This window comes from Bombina bombina, chromosome 3 (assembly GCF_027579735.1).
Source record: "Bombina bombina isolate aBomBom1 chromosome 3, aBomBom1.pri, whole genome shotgun sequence".
Lineage (NCBI taxonomy): Eukaryota > Metazoa > Chordata > Amphibia > Anura > Bombinatoridae > Bombina > Bombina bombina.
In genome coordinates, this window is record NC_069501.1 from 1,041,122,942 (window position 1) to 1,041,141,743 (window position 18,802).

The 18,802-nt window shown below is 33.1% G+C and overlaps 1 protein-coding gene across 1 annotated transcript in view; it reads left to right on the forward strand.

Moving 5' to 3' along the window:
* Positions 1–1,674: 1,674 nt before the first annotated feature.
* The window catches only part of LOC128654372 (twist-related protein 2-like), a 132,725-nt gene continuing 115,597 nt past the window's right edge, over positions 1,675–18,802 (forward strand). The window contains exon 1 of the mRNA XM_053708260.1: positions 1,675–2,464. Coding sequence (XP_053564235.1) covers positions 1,937–2,425 — 489 coding nt within the window. The 5' untranslated portion in view covers positions 1,675–1,936 and the 3' untranslated portion in view covers positions 2,426–2,464. The remainder of the gene's footprint in view (positions 2,465–18,802) is intronic.

Sequence of the window (18,802 nt, forward strand, 5' to 3'; positions counted from 1 at the left end):
TGGCTGTGCTTGTTTGTTATAAACTAATGTTGAATGTGTGCTGAATATTTGATGTTTGTTGGGGAAAAAAACCTGCATTCACATAATTAAATATTAACATATGAATGCACATAGACTTCAACACAAGTCTACTGGTATAAATATAAAGATGTTGTATTGAAACATTATATTGAATATTCAAATGCTGTTTGGACATTCAATAGTAGAATAAACATCAAACAAATTTTATATATATACTTTGTATTTTGCTAGTTTATTTCTAAACTACTTTCTGATTATATCTACATAAATATATTCAATTTGAATGTTAAATTGTGTGCAACTGTTTATCTATCATCTATCTATCCAATTGCCTAATTAAGAGTCATACCGCACTCTCTCTTAATAGGCACTTGACCCAAAGAATTTAGCTGCTGAGTACATATATATATATATATATATATATATATATATATATATATATATATATATATATATATATATATATATAAAAGTAAATAAGAAATATGTATACCTTAGACTTATGACTCTTACAATTGTACTTTTTATGTCAAAATATCAGAATTGTACTCTACAAAATATAGTTCTTTGCCTAAGCACTAACTGTTTCTGTGCTACATACGGCAACCACTGGCAAGTTAAAAACTTAAAACAAAGTGTTATTGTTATTTTTACCATTCCATGTTTATCTTGGAAGAATAACAACAACATGCTTGTTATCCTGTTTACACTAAATGAATCATTTTCATTTCCCTTTAATGATCATGCTTCTCTGCTGCCTGGGTGTATACATTTTCATATTACAGTTGGCATTTTCCCCATTGACTAGTTGAGTAAAACAGCTAAAGATTAATAGCAGTTTACACTGATCAGGGGAACTAGGGATACAGCAAGATTAAAACAGTTCTGAAACTGCTGCATAACCTCTTTGGGATACAGCAAGATTAAAACAGTTCTGAAACTGCTGCATAACCTCTTTGGGATACAGCAAGATTAAAACAGTTCTGAACTGCTGTATAACCTCTTTGTTAACATGATTTCCATGTCTAGCTTGTACCTGTAATCAAGCACTGTTAGAAGTTGTCACAGCTCTATGCTGTTACCATGTGGTTTTCATAGAGCAAAGATCTGACGCGGTTCTGTCACCAGCAGGTAATGTCAACATAAATGGCACTGCTGTGTCTTATGGCAGCATTTGATGATAGAAATTTGGTTAAATATTATGAGCAAATGGTCTGCATATTTCTCGTATAAAGGGTATAAAGAGTGAAGTGCCTGATAGATTTAGGGAGCAGCAATGATTCCTTGATAAAGGCCCTAGTACCCCCACTTAGTGGCGCCTAAGGGGGTCCGATGCTGCCTCTTTGTTACATTTCTTTTGATGGGCAAACTGCCTCAGCCTTCCGTTCACTGTGCATCTGTGCCTGCAGGGCTTAAATCTGGAACCTATAATGTCCGGCACAGTTTATACTACCTTTCAATGATGGATTGGTTTTGACTGAAGGGAAGGAAAGAAGGAGGGGTGAGGGGTTAGTGAGAAACAACAAGGAGGGAGAGATGTTATGGACCCCTCCTTCACAGTGCATCGGCTTGGGTGACCCAATCAGAAAAAGCATAAGGCCAATTTCTGGCAAAATCCCTCCTTAACATCCTAAAATGAGGAGTGAAAGAACAGAGGGAAGGATTGGAGAAGTATTCAGGAAGGCAGCTAAGCACAGGAGCGAACACTCTGTGTGAGTCTGCTGGGAGGCGCATAAGATTGTGCCCTTCAGTTGGCATTGTCAACTTGTCTCACAAATTTTGTTGTACTACACCTTGGTCAGCATATTGTTTAACCACAAAAAAATATCCTGGCATCTTAATACAGCAACTTCTTACAGGCACCTAGAGGAGGATCACATCATAACATCAAAAAATTAGGTTTGATCCAACCAAGATGAAGGAAGAAGGAGCATGCCCCGACTCTCCTGAAGGGAGCCTGGTAACCAGCGAGGAAGAGGCTGAGCGCCAACAGAGGAAGGCTATACGCAAGCGTACGGTGCTGGTGGGGAAGCCTGGTGAACCAAGGTTGTCCCTTTCACCTTCCTGTAAGCGCAATAAAAGGAGCCCACAAATAGAAACATTTGAGGATGTACACACACAGAGAATCATTGCCAATGTGAGAGAGAGGCAACGCACCCAGTCTCTAAATGATGCCTTTGCAGAGCTGAGGAAGATCATCCCTACGTTGCCATCTGACAAACTAAGCAAGATACAAACCCTGAAGCTGGCTTCACGCTACATTGATTTCCTGTATCAGGTCTTGCAGAGTGATGAGCTGGACCACAAGATTGCCAGCTGCAACTACCTTGCCCATGAACGTCTCAGCTACGCCTTCTCTGTCTGGAGAATGGAGGGAGCCTGGTCCATGTCCACATCCCACTGAAACCTCAGCTGATATCCCCCTTGTCTGCTGTTCCAAAAGGTACGTGGGAAACCTGACCCACTGCTTGGGGAAAAAAAACCTTCATAACTTTTTCTCTGGAGCCTGTAATAGCTTTACATTTTAAAAGCATCCAATGACGTGGTGCTGAAAAACTAAGCTCAATCTGGATGTTTAGGACGGTTGTCAATAGACATAAATAATGTTTTTGGATCTAATGCTGATGCAGTGTTTTTTGTTTACTTTTACAGACAACAGATTCTGCAATTAATTAAAATATGTTATAATTTAAATGTATAACAGTGCACATAATTTATTATACACATATGTTTGGTATTAAAACAAAAAACAAGTAGGGATAATCTGTATAATTCTGAAACTGAAACATTTTAAGAGGTTGTTTGAACCCCCACTCAACAGATTCCAAATCCTTTTTTTACCATATTAATGCTAGAAATTATGTTGTTTTTTTTACACTATAGTCACTGCTTTAATATAAAATATACAATACACCTTCATATAAAAATAGAGATAAAAAATACATAGAAATCATCCCAGAGATAGCGCTCACTGTACAGCTTCAAGAAATACAGTTAAAAGGCTAATTAATATCTTTCCAACATTACCCAGAATTCAGTCTGGTACTGTGCAACTTGTGTTCTGTGCCTTCTATTGACATATAAGGGTCACTGTAGCATGACTGGTCTCTAAAGCATATTTAGTCCTTACCATAGCTTTATTTAAATATATAAATGACCATAGTCTTTATAAAAAAATGATGTAATTTACACTAGCAAAAGACTGAGATAAAAATATAGCTGTAATGCTTCACACCTTACTGTCATTCACTTTAAGGTCTGACTTCTGATAAACTAAATACAGTGACATTTGGTTCTAATCAATACATTATATATAATATGGTTCAGTATTGCTGATATTTTGTGCAATAATAAACATAGCAACCAGACAGCCTTACTATGGTCAGTCCTCAGAAACAGCGGGTAAATAATAACTGGTTTCTAAGTGTCTTAAAGTGGCACATTTCACCTGTTAGTGAGGAAGCTTCCATTCTATCCCCTGTCTCCCAGCCCTCCATATTTTGGCCTGTAACCTCAGGAGAGTGATCTGCCTTCAGAAATATTTTGGTTTCCCAAAGGTTTGGAATGGCTCCATTATTCAACTGCCCTGAAATCTCAAGTGTGCAGATACTCATTGCTCTGTAAACTTCATATAAAAATTCCTTTGTATTTAATCATATGAGGCCACAAACAACGCCAAAAAAAAGACAAAGGAAGGTTTATTAATGTGCAGTGAAATCATCAACAGGATCTGTGAAATAGCTACAGACTATATGTCACAATTAAATAAATGCACTTAACATGATATAAGAGAATATTATAGTGAACAATGGATTTATGGGATGGTATTATAATGGAATACAATGGATTTATGGGATGGTATTATAATGGAATACATGAACTATAAGTATCAGCAAAAATATTAAAATAATTGTTCTCATGAATAAGCAATGTCCATTACAGTGAAGTTTTTATATCTATTTTACAGGATTTTTACTTTTTTGAACAGCAGTTTGTAACCTTTTTTGCTTTACAATTTCCCTAAAATGAATGTGACACTACTAATTTATTTTGCATATGACTATGACACCCCAAGAACTCCAGTAATCTAATACATTGACATACAAATGCAAAAGCATAGGGGTGTGTACCACTCCAGGTTATTAAATACCTTTTTAAAGATTAAAATAACACTAATGCAAATTAAAGGACACCACTTAAACATGTCAATTAAATGACTATGTAAACAGGAAATGCATGTTTGTGCATGACTGATGCTCAATGACCAATTGGTCATTAACTAATTATCGCATCTCCCAGAGTTCTGTTGGTGAACAGGGACAGACCTTCACAGACCAATAAATTGCTTTATTCTAGACAGGAACAAATATTATATAAAGCATTTTAAAACTGATCTCTTTTATATGCAACATAGACATACAGTTACTTTGATGTCTCTAGGAAAAATTAAGATTTATATTATTAGTGGTGTTAGACCCAATGGTAGTTACATAACATATATATATGATTTAATTGTAATTACTACTTTGCCTCATTTATCACCATTTACAGCCAATCTATATCTATTCTTGTCCTTCATCATTCACTTAACACAGATTGTACTGCATCTGCCTGTGACACTCTCAGTTAGGGACGGTGACATCCATGATGAGAATCCCTGTAATGAACATTAATTTATCATTAATAATATCATTAACATTAACAGAAGTGTTTAGTAATATTAATATTAATAAACACTTATGTCAAAACTTTGAATGGCTAAATGCTTTTGCATTTTGTTAACTGGGATCATAAGCTCAGCATATAACATTTAAAACTATTTATTTAATCAGTGAATATGTAGATATTTATGTTTGAATAATGCAATATATATAAACATATTAAATTTATACCCTGTATCAGGTTTCACAGCTACCTGGTAAAAAATAGAAAATCACTATATGGTTTATCACAACTATTTTCAGCAGATACTTTTATATATTTCCTGTTTCTGTCTCACATAAATAAATAAATAAATTAATTAATTAATTAAAATAAAAAGACGCATCTTATATTTTAATGGCAGCAGCAACAAATCTAATTAAATTTTTAAATTGAACAAAGTAACATACAATGGCGATTAAATATGTCTATAAATGATAAAGTTACCAACAGTTTACTACAATTTTCAGTAGCACTAAAATAAGATGTAGTGCCTTTTTTAATATAATTATTAGTATTAACTAGTGACAGTATATTAAGCCTTTATAAAAAAAAAAGATGGATACAGAAGCACCTGACTAGAATGCTTTATCTAATTTTTTATGTCATTACAACTTTTCTTGGCACAAGTGCTATGTGTGATTGGCCCCAACCAAAATACCTTTATTACTAATATTATACACCAAAAAATTTGATTTAAAAAGACTTTGGTCTTCAGTTATGAATTTATTTAAAAAAAATACATTGTTACATAAATAAAAAATCAAATCAAAAAGTATTTCAACTACTATACAACATAATTAAGGTGTTATATTAGTTTGTGAGCTCCATAGGGAAGAAATTTTATTACTCGTCCACTGACTCAGACAAATGTCAAATTCATGTTTGTTTAATTAACATTTGACCTCTGTGCTCCTGTAAAAAACCTTGAGCAAATCAGGAATAGTTAAACTGCAGACTTCTTTGAAAAGAACGGTATTCTACATTGTGTGAGCCATACTACTCCCTTGTGTGTGGCACAGGAGACGAAACGCTGTCGGTTTGGGACATTTATTCATAAAGGGCTCCAAAATTATAATGTTGATTGCCATATTGTTCCAAGTGAAAAGCAAGTTTTACTTAGTGAATCTATTTAGTTAACAAATATTAAGAATTGTATTCATGCCATACAAACCTTTTAAAACTAACAGTAAAAAAATGGAATTTTAAACAGTAGTAAAGACAACTAATGTCAGTTTAAAACAAAAAGTACATTTCTTTGAAACCAGTGGACAAAATAAATAATATAATTTTGTCTGAGGCATGAGTAACAAAAATAATAAATTAAAATAAATCAATTAAAATTTCCTGAATTACTTGCAAAGAAAAAATTCTAAGAGGTAACTTTTAACAAAATATTACAAATAAAGAATAATTGAAAATCTATTATTATGAAAAACACAATTATATATGCACATTTATGTTAAGATAAGTAAACAATAATACAGACACATTAATATTTTTTAATTCTGGTAACTTTTATATTGACCAAATAATTTAAATGGCTTAACCAAATCTACTTTAACATAATATTTACATAATTATTATATCAATAATATAAGAAGAAAATAGTTACTAATAAAGAAAATGTAATTCTGCTTCATTATGCCAAGAAAATATCCCTCAAAAATCCTCTGCAAACTATAAAAAAAAATAAGGAAAAGTCTGCTATTTTTTAATCCCATCCATAATATACATTATAAATATTTCACCAAAATTCATATGAGAGAAAACTTTTTTTTTTATGGGCATTAAGAACACTGATGTAGTTTATAACATCAGATACTCATCAGTAAAAGAAAAATCACATCAGCAAGAAAATGTTTAATATTATCTGCATATGTTATACACATAGTAAGACAATAATAAATCATATTTAATAAACATTATATAGTATGGCTATTGTAACTGTGTACTCAGGTGCTAATGCATGTGCTTCTATAAACAAAAGGACTATAATTAGCTTAAGGAGGTAAATGAGGCTGATGGTTAAACAACAGTACTGTTTTAGCTACCCTTTTTATTTATCTGTTTGTCAGTCATTAACATATAATACATAATATTGAATATTTGAATATTTGTGCAAATTATTGACTTATTATTTAATACAGGTATCTGATACTTTATTACTACATTTTATTCACAGCCAATAATAGCATAGATTACTCAACATAAACCTATACTATACTATATTTTTAGGAAATATATGTCCACCAGTACTGGTCAAATTTATGTTATTCCAATTCTATATAAAGATTTGAAAGAGATTTGATAAGAATATTCAGCTCTATAAATGACAAATTCCCGAATGTTGCAGGGCAATAAATAAATCAATAACAAACTACTTGCATGACTATATATGGCAATTGGAAATTATTCAGAGTAATTTAAGGGCAGACCCCTTGAGAAAGTTATTTTATATCCAACCTGTGATTTATTTGGTGATAAGTTATAGCTATTCCCTAATGATATATGATATTTATAATTTGTTATGCATCATATTAAAAAATAATTTGCAGAAGTTTAATTTCCATTTATAGTGAGAAAACTCTGACCTTTGTATAATAGTTTGTAGGTGTATGTGCATACCTATATGCATGTGTGTGTACATGTGTAGGTGTATATGCATGTGTGTGTACATGTGTAGATATATATGCATTTGTATATGCATGTGTGTGTACATGTGTAGGTATATGTGCATATCTATATGCATGTGTATATACATGTGTAGGTGTATGTGCATTTGTATGTACATGTGTAGGTGTATATGTGTAGGTGTATGTGCATATCTATATGCATGTCTGTGTACATGTGTAGGTGTATGTGCATATCTATATGCATGTGTATGTACATGTGTAGGTGTATGTGCATTTGTATGTACATGTGTAGGTGTATATGTGTAGGTGTATGTGCATATCTAAATGCAAGTGTATGTATATTTGTAGGTGTATGTGCATTTGTATGTACATGTGTAGGTGTATGTGCATATCTATATGCATGTGTGTGTACATGTGTAGGTGTATGTGCATATCTATATGCATTTGTGTGTACATGTGTAGGTGTATGTGCATACCTATATGCATGTGTGTGTACATGTGTAGGTGTTTATGTGTAGGTGTATGTGCATTTGTATGTACATGTGTAGTTGTATATGTGTAGGTGTATGTGCATATCTATATGCATGTGTGTGTACATGTGTAGGTGTATATGTGTAGGTGTATGTGCATTTGTATGTACATGCGTAGGTGTATATGTGTAGGTGTATGTGCATATCTATATGCATGTGTATGTACATGTGTAGGTGTATGTGCATATCTATATGCATGTGTATGTACATGTATAGGTGTATATGTGTAGGTGTATGTGCATATCTATATGCATGTGTATGTACATGTGTAGGTGTATGTGCATATCTATATGCATGTGTATGTACATGTGTAGGTGTATATGTGCAGGTGTATGTGCATATCTATATGCATGTGTATGTACATGTGTAGGTGTACATGTGTAGTTGTATGTGCATATGAATATCCATGTGTGTGTGTACATGTGTAGGTGTATGTGTATACATTACATATATGCATATTGTGTGTGTACGTACACATGTTTAGGTGTATATGCACATGTATATGCATGTGTGTGTGTACATGTTTAGGTGTATGTGCACACGTATATGCATGTGTGTGTGGGTACATGTTTAGGTGTATGTGCACACGTATATGCATGTGTGTGTGGGTACATATGTATGTGCATGTGCATACGTAAATGTGTGTATACGTTTGAAAGAGAAGTCAGTACTTTAATAGATCATTATTCCTTTGCGTACAGTAGTTACTGACTCGCTGTCATTTGTTTCTAAACTATATTAACCCTCTTCAGAAACATAATAAAAATGGAAGATAATGTAACATTTTGCAGTTACACAATTTAGCAAGATGTCTCAGATCTACAAAACTAAATCCCATTTTCCATCTCTTATTTGAAGCATTTCCTTTTTCATTTATGTTCTCATACCCCAGCTACCCTTAACCCTACAATATACACCTGTATTATATATGGAAAGTTGCCACTTTACTATGGAAATATTTTATCCTGTATGCTATGTACATATAACATAATTAGCACACTAAAGAAATGCAATGATAACAAAAAGTAGAATTCATGTATTTTAGCATTTTGACCTTTATCTTAATTATGTTGAGCAGTATCCACTAAACCAAAGCAGTTAGAGGCATGTTTATTGTATATTCTAGCAAAGACCAACTTTGTGTTATTCACTAAACTTACATGTGCTTAAGCCTCATGTGATATTTGCTGTGCTTTTTCTCACCAAGGACAGGGAAGATTGATAACATTTTCCTAGACACCATAACACCACATAATCCCATCTCCAGATAGAATATGATCAGGTATATCTTTAGATAAATATGTTTGACCCCATATCCAAGAGAGAGGAAACTCTGTGTTATGTATGTTTTGTATTCTGTAATCTTTTCTTCTTTTCATGAAATGATGTCTTAATAGTGCTGAGTATGTGTGAATCCCAAGTGAGTTAAGATTTTACCAAGCCAATTATTTTCTGCATATATAGCTCTGATGCCTCTCACCCCACCACATATATTGTTATTATAAATAACCAGAATCATTCCCTTCATGCAGAATTAACTCATTCTTAGTATATCTCAGACAGTGAGTGTCCTAGTTGTTAAAGTGTGAGACACTCTGCAGTTTTATAAATACACAAACAACTTATATGAGACATATACACAAACCATTTATTCTCCTCAGATAATCATTAGTATCTTACAAATTTGTTTGCTGATTAAGGGCTCGATTTATCAAGCTGCGGCAGACAGGGACGGACATATGCGCCCCTGTCTGCCGCAGCTCACCTCTGGTGGACAGAATTCCACTGGCGGGATTTAACATTGTACCAGATCGCTATTTTGCGCTCAGGTGCACAGCCAATCACGCGCGGGCAGGAGCTGTCAATCTCCCTGGTCTCATCCTAAGAAGTGGAGAAGAGCTGCTTGATAAATATGAAACTGCAGTCGTAGATAGGCGAATTCTTTGATAAATCGAGCCCTAAGTAAACTGAAACTTTTCAGTGGCCTTTTTTTACCATAAGGCGGAATAACTATTAAAACTACTTTTATGCAACATTAACTAAAGATTTATTTGAATTATTAGCGAATCTATTAAAGTGTTAGATTATTATTATTTACATTTTATGTTTGTTCATATTCTGTTAAAATGAATGTTTTCTTTTACTTATCTCTAAGGAATCAATCATCTTAAATTCAGGTTTTGACAGCTGATTCTTAACCATTTGTTGCTGCATTAAAAGAAGCTAGGAGTCTCATATTACATGACATGATAATGTAGCATTCAAATACAGATAATTAGATATATCTATACACACACAAATATTTTAATATTATAGAATGGATTCTCAACCAGGGTGTCACGATACACTGAGTCCTGGGAGGTTCACAGGTAAATAGGGATAAGCGTGAACAGATCTCTGGGAAATTATGGTCAATACATAATGTTATATAAAAATGGATATATGATATTTTGCAGACCTTAACATTACATTATTATTGCAAATGGTCCTCCATCTCTGAGGGCAATAATCAAGGGTTACTCAGGCAACCAAAAGGATTTGATCCTCTCTACTAAAGTCTAATCACATAGTTTTAAAATATTAAGGGCTAGATTACAAGTGAAGAGCTATTTTAACGTGTGGCCACAAAGGGGCAAATCAGCTTGTTTACGGGCACATGTTAAATAACCAGCTATTACAAGTGGCTGGTTAATGCTACCAAGCTCGCTGAAACACATTGCACTAAGTGCAATTAACCAGAGGTCCGACCTTTGGTTCATTTGAAAAAAATGTAGCCAAATCACCCCATAATAAAGTGTACAGTTGCTTGTATAAAAATGAATAAAATAATTATGAGCATCTTTATTTGTTGTATAAAAACTGCATGAATAATTTATAAGGGGTTAAAGTGAGGGGATGTGGGGTGTTAAAAAAGGCACTGAAAAGTGTTTGCATAGCCGTCTATGGGGGACTATGTTTTATACTGCAAAGATATACGTATATGCATATATATGTATGTGCTAATATGTGTAAATACACATATAAGCACATAAATAAATATATATATATATATATATATATTAAATTTGCTGCCCACAGCTGTACGATTTACCCCCTGCGCTGCGCTTGGTTCTTTGCCGTTGTCTCACTGCGTCAGAACAAGGCTCCCATTGGAGCCTATGGAAGCGCACCCTCGTGAGCACAATGTTTCCAGGCAATGCAAACGTGAAGTTGCCTTCTCACTGCCCTTAACTTGTAATACGATCGTACATTTGCATGCACTGGTATTACAGAGTGAAGCGCAAATATCGTGCTCGCTTAAGCGCAATTTTCTGCTCCACTCGTAATCTAGCCCTAAATGTATAGTGTTGCATGTAACAATGTTATGCTAAGGCTATTTTGAAGTGGAACAAGCACATCTGGTACATGGGACAGAAATGTATTTGATGATAAGGACAACTATTACAACTCTAATTTGTGGTATTTTTTTTCAGCACAGTTGCACCCATATTATAAAAAAATGTAATATATTTAAAATACCCTCTTTTAGATGCAACAAAGTAAAACACATTTTAATGTCCCTTTAAAATGGCTGCAGAACGCCAAATGCAGCCTTTGATGAACACTACTAGCTATTCATATTTATAGCAAACAGTACACAATGTAAGACAATAATCAGTGAAATGTAAAGTTGTATTACTAGAAGGAACCTGCATGCAGGGGCATCCCTGAGTGAAGAAACTTTACATAACTGCCTATTGTGGCTAATTACAGATCTTTCAAACAGTAAACTGTGATAGATACAAACATGCCTTTTTTCTGCATTGAGACTGTTGCACCTTTCTTTAATCAGAAGCTGAAATCTGGCTATCTATAGATCTATCTATCATTATCTATCTGTAGATCTATCTATCATGATCTATTATTATCTATCTATCATTATCTATTATTATCTATCTATCTATCTACCTATCTATATATCTATCTATCTATCTCAAATTTCAGAAATACTTTGGAAAATATAACAAACACTGATACTGGAAAAAGACAACTCCAAGGAGAATTAAAAAATTATTTTTATCAAAACACCTTTGTTAAAACGTGGTTGAGTTTTAGGGGACATATATTTGAATGCATGATTGTGTCTCTGTTGTATTGACTTACAAGTTCGATGGTCACAATATGTCATTTTCATTAGTGCTGCTTGTATTTAATTATGTAAATTCCCAGTGTTTCGATTGCACATCTCTAATATGACCCAGTTTTACATATACAGTTTCCTGTTCCTGGCCAACATAACTAGATTTTCCCGGTTTTCAACAACAATTTGTAAATCCCTCAGAGTATTTTCCTTCATCTTCTCTATTAGAATATAATTCTTACTTTTATCAGAAGAAATGTTCTATTATAATAAATCATATAAAGTACAGTATATGTTACATCATTAACTTGTATAAATCTGCCTACATGTAACTTTGTCAGAGCTGTACTGGATACGATTTAGAACAGACACACTTTAAATACTCTGCTATCAGCATGCCTTGTACGGATAATTTGTAATTCTCTCACATTCTGACAATGTCTGCTCTGCCATTTGCATAGCTTTTATTTATTTATTTTTCTTCTGATTTGCACCTAAACCTAGAATGGGCTCCATACTTTCTTCAGTTAAAAAAATGCTTAACTTTGAAGGGGCATGGAGGTGCACTTAAAATCAAAAATATTTTTTAAAGGGACATTATAGACTCATTTTTTCTTTGCATAAATGTTTCGTAGATTATCTATTTATATAGCCCATAAAGTTGTTTTTTTTTTTTTTTTTAAAAAAACATATAGTTTTGCTTATTTTTTGATAACATTGCTCTGATTTTCAGACTCCTAACCAAGCCCCAAAGTTTTAGGAGAATACTGATGTATACCTACTCCAGCTTGCTCCTGTTTGTCTGTTTGTGTAAAGAGTCTTTTCATATGCAGAGGAAGGGGGGGGTAGTGTCTGTTATTTACCACTTGCAGTGGGCTTTCCGGCTACCTTTTCAACAGAGTTAAGCTGGCAGCTTCTTAGTAAGTTTTTAAATGGTTTTATACTGGATTTTTAGATCAATATCTGTGCATATTATTCTTTATAGTAGTGTCTATTACATGCAGTTATATGAAAATTGGTTTATATTGTCCCTTTAAGGGAAGAAAATATAAATTAAATCTATATTGAAACCCTCAGAAAATACTTAATTGTTACAAACAATGCCACAGTATACGTGTTTACTGGCTGATAGAAACAACTCCCATATCTGTATTTATGGATATTGTGTTCTTTAATAAACTGCCTATTATAGTATTGTCCATAATAGTCTAGTATATTTAATTTACACAATGCTTATACCCTATTCTAATCAATATTACCTATAAACAAGTGAACTTATTAAATTAAATTCATTTCTCTATAATTAAAGGGACAATAAATTCAAAATAAAAAAATAAAACTTAAATTGCCTGGATAGAGTATGACATTTTAAACAACATTCCAATTTTCTTCTGTTATTAATTTTGCTGAATTCTCTTGGTTCTCCATTGTTAAAGAGTAATCCTAGGTGAGCTCAGGAGCATGCACGTGTCTTTAGCCATCTGGCAGCAGTGCTTGCAACATTATTTATTGCAGTATTATACAATGTTGCAAATCCTGCTGCCATAGACTGCTAAAGGCATGTGCATGCTTCTACGCTCCTATCAGCCTACCTAGGCTTATGCTTCAATAAAGGATAACAAGAGAACAAAGTAAACGTGATAATAAAAGTAAATAGGAAAGTTGTTTAAAATCGTGAATGTTTAATTTTGACTTCACTGTCCCTTTAAACATATTGGGGCCGATTTATCAAGTTGCGTACGGAGCTTGATTCCCCTGTTTCCACGTGAGCCTTCAGGCTCGCCGGAAACAGAAATTATGAAGCAGCGGTCTAAAGGTCTGAGGAATACGATCGGGTTGATTGACACCCCCTGCTAGTGGCCGATTGGCCGCAAATGCATTGCACCAGCAGTTCACAAGAATGCTGTCGGCATTTATCGATGTGCAGCGGACATGATGCGCTACATAGTATCATGTCCACTCGCACTATGATAAATCTACCCCATTCTCAGTACAAAAAAGACCACCAAAAGTTGCAAAGACAGAGAAAAGCACATTTCAATGCTTATGGTTAAATCATGTGCATAACTATCAATATATTTGTTGTTAGGCACTTCCTTAAGACATTAAAGGGACATTCTGGTCAAAATTTAAAAATGCACATAGATGAATTGCAACTTTGAATAGAAACATATTTGTAGTATACAACAATTGGCAAAAACATTTCTAGTAAAAGTTATCACTGTTCATCAAGTACACATGAAGCAGAGCTAGATATTGTCAGTGCACCAGCATTTTAACACCTTAGTGACCAGACCACTTTTCCATTTGTTTGTGACCAGGGCTATTTTTACATTTATGTGGTGTTTGTGTTTAGATGTAACTTTTCTCTTACTCATTTACTGTACCCACACATATTATATACAGTTTTTCTTGCCATTAAATGGACTTTCTAAAGATACCATTATTTTCATCATATCTTATAATTTACTATAAAAAAATTATAAAATATGAGGAAAAAATGGAAAAAAACCCAGACTTTTTCTAACTTTGACCCCAAAATCTGTTGCACATCTACAACCACCAAAAAACACCCATGCTAAATAGTTTCTAAATGTTGTCCTGAGTTTAGAAATACCCAATGTTTGCATGTTCTTTGCAAGTTATAGGGCAATAAATACAAGTAGCACTTTGCTATTTTCAAACTATTTTTTTTTTTCAAAATTAGCGATAGTTACATTGGAACACTGATATCTTTCAGGAATCCCTGAATATCCCTTCACATGTATATATATTTTTTTTTTAGTAGACAACCCAAAATATTGATCTAGGCCCATTTTGGTATATTTCATGCCACCATTTCACCGCCAAATGCGTTCAAATGAAAAAAAAGTGTTAGCTTTTTCACAAACTTTTTCACAAACTTTAGGTTTCTCACTGAGATTATTTACAAACAGCTTTTGCGATTAGCAGACATAAATGGCTTTGCCGTTGCTTTTTGGTAATTAGAAGGCCGCTAAATACCGCTGCACACCACAGGTGTATTATGCCCAGCAGTGAAGGGGTTAATTAGGGAGCTTGTAGGGTTAATTTTAGCTTTAGTGTAGTAGACAACCGAAAGTATTGATCTAGGCCCATTTTGGTATATTTTATGTCTGCCCCCCCCCTCAAAACCCTCCCCCTCCCAGATCCCTTCCACAAACATGTATCCCCCCTCCCTTCCTCTCCCTCCTTCTCCCTCCTTCCTAAAAATTTGGTTTGTGCTAATGTACAGAGTGGCCCTCTCTGCATCGGTGGGTAAAAAAGGGGATTGCAGTGATGCCTCAATATCGTGGCATCACGACAATACCCTGGAAGCGTCTGGAAGCGTCTGGAAGCGATCATGATCGCTTCCAGCTCTTCAAACCCCAGAGGACGTGCCAGGCACGTCCTTGGTCGTTAAGGGTAGTTTTTTGTAGGACGTACCCGGAACATTCTCAGTCATTAAGGGGTTAAATACTACATCTGCTCAAAGTGCCAGTGGGGATTGACTAATGTCAGCAATTAACAAATTGAGTCATTATCAGATGGTACAAGCACCTTAGGCTCTCTGAGCAAGCGTGGTGTTTAAAATGCTGGTGCACGGTGCATACTTAAATACACTTTTGAAACAGCTATAGGTTTTATTAGAAGCCTTTTTGCTAATACATGTATATTACAACGATGCAAAAAAATCAAAAATGAAATGCATCTATGTGGATACCAATTTTGGCTGGAATGTCCCTTTAAACTTAAAATGTAATTCCCCATAACAACAACATGTTTAGTTATGCAAAGTGTAAAACTGCATTTATTTATTTATTTTACCTGTTTTTCCCTTTAAGTCTAAAAAATGTAAGTTTTCCACTACCCCAGAGAAGATGAAGTACATTCTGTGGAATTCAACATTCTGACTCTCCTACTGCTTGACATGAGCAATGCTCTATCTATATTTGCCCCCAATCTAGTAAAAACAATACACATAACAAATTTACATTGTAAAAGCTTTTAAAACATACACTTTGTATGAATATCTGTTGCAATGCATTGATTAACTGCTAATATATAAACAAAAATACTTTTAATTTGATTTGTCACATCCAATACAACACATTTATTATATAAAAAATAAATCTTAAAAATATAAAGATATTTAATTCATAATTTGTTCCTGCACATAACAATAATCTTATATATGAGACATGAGCATCTCCTGAGGTGTTACTTTATATGTATATATGCTATGACAAACTCATTACCAATTTAGAAACTATTATTCAAACTATTTCCTACTTGTTTTAATTGATTTGGTTCTACACAGATTGAAAGAAAACATACACTTATTAATAAAAGTAAATCCTGGCTCATGGACATTTCTTAGGCTGAGAAAAAACATAAATATAGCAATAAACCTAAATCCAGGTATCATGAACATTCTTTCTAGCATTTATTAACTAATTTAAACTTACAATAAGATTAATAAAAATCTTTCCTTTCTGATAAACCTCCCTCATAAAACCTTTTTATTGGTTAGGAAAATAAAAAATATAGGGTGTAAACCTTACCTGTCCCTTTTAGGTAGTTCTGATTAATCTGCTTACATGTGCATAAAGAAGGGAGACAAGAGGGAACAATTTCCTAACTGGAATTTTGCCCTGTATACTTACATTATATATATATATATATATAGAGAGAGATGATAGATAGACATACTTGTCTAGTATATCTTTATATTTTTGCCCTCATCTTAAGATGCCCATGCATATGAAAACCTGTGAGCTTAATACAACGTGGGTTAGGAGTGTGCTATCGTCACAGGTGGCGGAAGGTTAAATATAGACCCCTTTAATAAGGTGGTATAAAAATTATGGACGCTTGTAGCATGGAAGCAAATTATTTCAATTAAGTAAAGCATACACTTTACACAGGGGTGTCTTTCTGCAAATCTGTAACCTGCCAAACAACTTGTTTTTTGGATAAAATCAAGTTATATCAGTTAAACTCTGCAATGTCAAGTAGGCCAAATGTCATACTACGCACATAAATTCAAGCTGGCTAATTTTAAGAGGAGACAACTTAAAAAGCTCATCCAATTTGCTTAAACTGTTAAACTGATTGGTTGATAGCTTTTGTCGGCTTAAAATCTTTTTAAACGTTTTCAAAGTTATTTGAAACTTAGCCAACAAACAGATAGAACCCAAATACATCAATTAAATGAACATGTAGCAATAAAATATTAAAAAAAATTAGGAATATAAATGAAATAAAAATAATATATTTTAATTTATTTTAAAAAATGTAATTCCACATTATATTTAATTTATAAATGTAATATGAATAAACTTTAAATGTAATATTATTGTATTTTTAATAGGCTGTAATTGTATTTTTATTTAATACATGTATTATTGTCAGAGTATATCTACAGCAATTAGGACAGGTTGTCTGCATTTTATTAATTAATTAATTAATTAATTAATTATTAATTCATTCTTTTTGATAAGCTCTCCATTTCTAGATTGACCTTATAATGATAGACAGCTATATTTTGTTAAAGTCCTAGCTATAACAAGTAAGTATATACAAATTTACTGGCTTTGAGAGAAATCTTGCAAAATCTTTGGAGGCTTTTTGAACATTATATTGTAATACATATGTCTCCACCTTCTCATTCAGAACTATACATGCTAGATAAACAGTTATCAAGCTAAAATTTGCCTCTCACTTTTTTTGAGGGAACTATCAGTACTGACGAGGCATCTTAAATTATAAGAGTAGAGAGCTTTAGATCATTGGGCTCCATGTGATTTAGAATCCCTAACTTTTGTGATGGGCTCAAGCAGGTTTTAAGCTGATGTTTGGTAAAAAGCCGATTTGCTGATTTTCTTTTTTTCTTTTTTACAAAGCTGACTTGCACTGACTTTAGAAGTGACTTATATTTTGAGAAATTAATAGACTGCAACATCAAAAGGGTTTTTCACCATTTTCTGTTTGTTTTATATATTAATCAAATCCCTCAGGATAAATCCCTCAGAATATATTCCCTCAGGATTAAATTTAAATATGCTGAAAAGGAAAAAAGTAAATTTGGAGATAAGGAAAGCAGAAATATTATATATATATATATATATATATATATATATATATATATACACACACAAAAGTAGCTATTATTACACATACAGTAGTTTTACAATGATCATGTCATGATAAAGGGACAGTACTAGAAGGTAAATAATATAATGTTCTATAAAAACAGAGCATATATATAAAAATATTAAAACTAATCACTAAAAAAGTTAGACAAAAACTCTCAGCAATAACCATGAGTATGACATTTCATAGTGTTGCATATTTACATATCAAAGGTACAACGTTTTCCCACTACAGTGGAGATTTTAGGTAAAGATATGGAGCTTTGATTAAAAAATGTTCACTATGTTTGTATCTAATTTAAGATTCCTTTATGATAGTGTTTTTTTTCCTGCTAGTGTATATATGTGATAATTATTTTACTTAACCTTAAAAATATTAAATAAATAACCAATACCATGTGTCCCACCAGTAAAAATATGGAAAGATCAGTTAATAATCAGCTACTGCATCTCCGACAAAAGTCGTAAAATAGACACTGCCGAGAATTATTAGCTATTTCTCCCTTATGTGATACAGATTGAAGCAACTAGTAATATTTACTTTTTATTTTTAATATATACCCCATCACTATGGAACAGTTTTTTATTATTAGGTCCCTTTTTTAACATTTTTAAGTGTGATTGCATATGAGGATACATTTA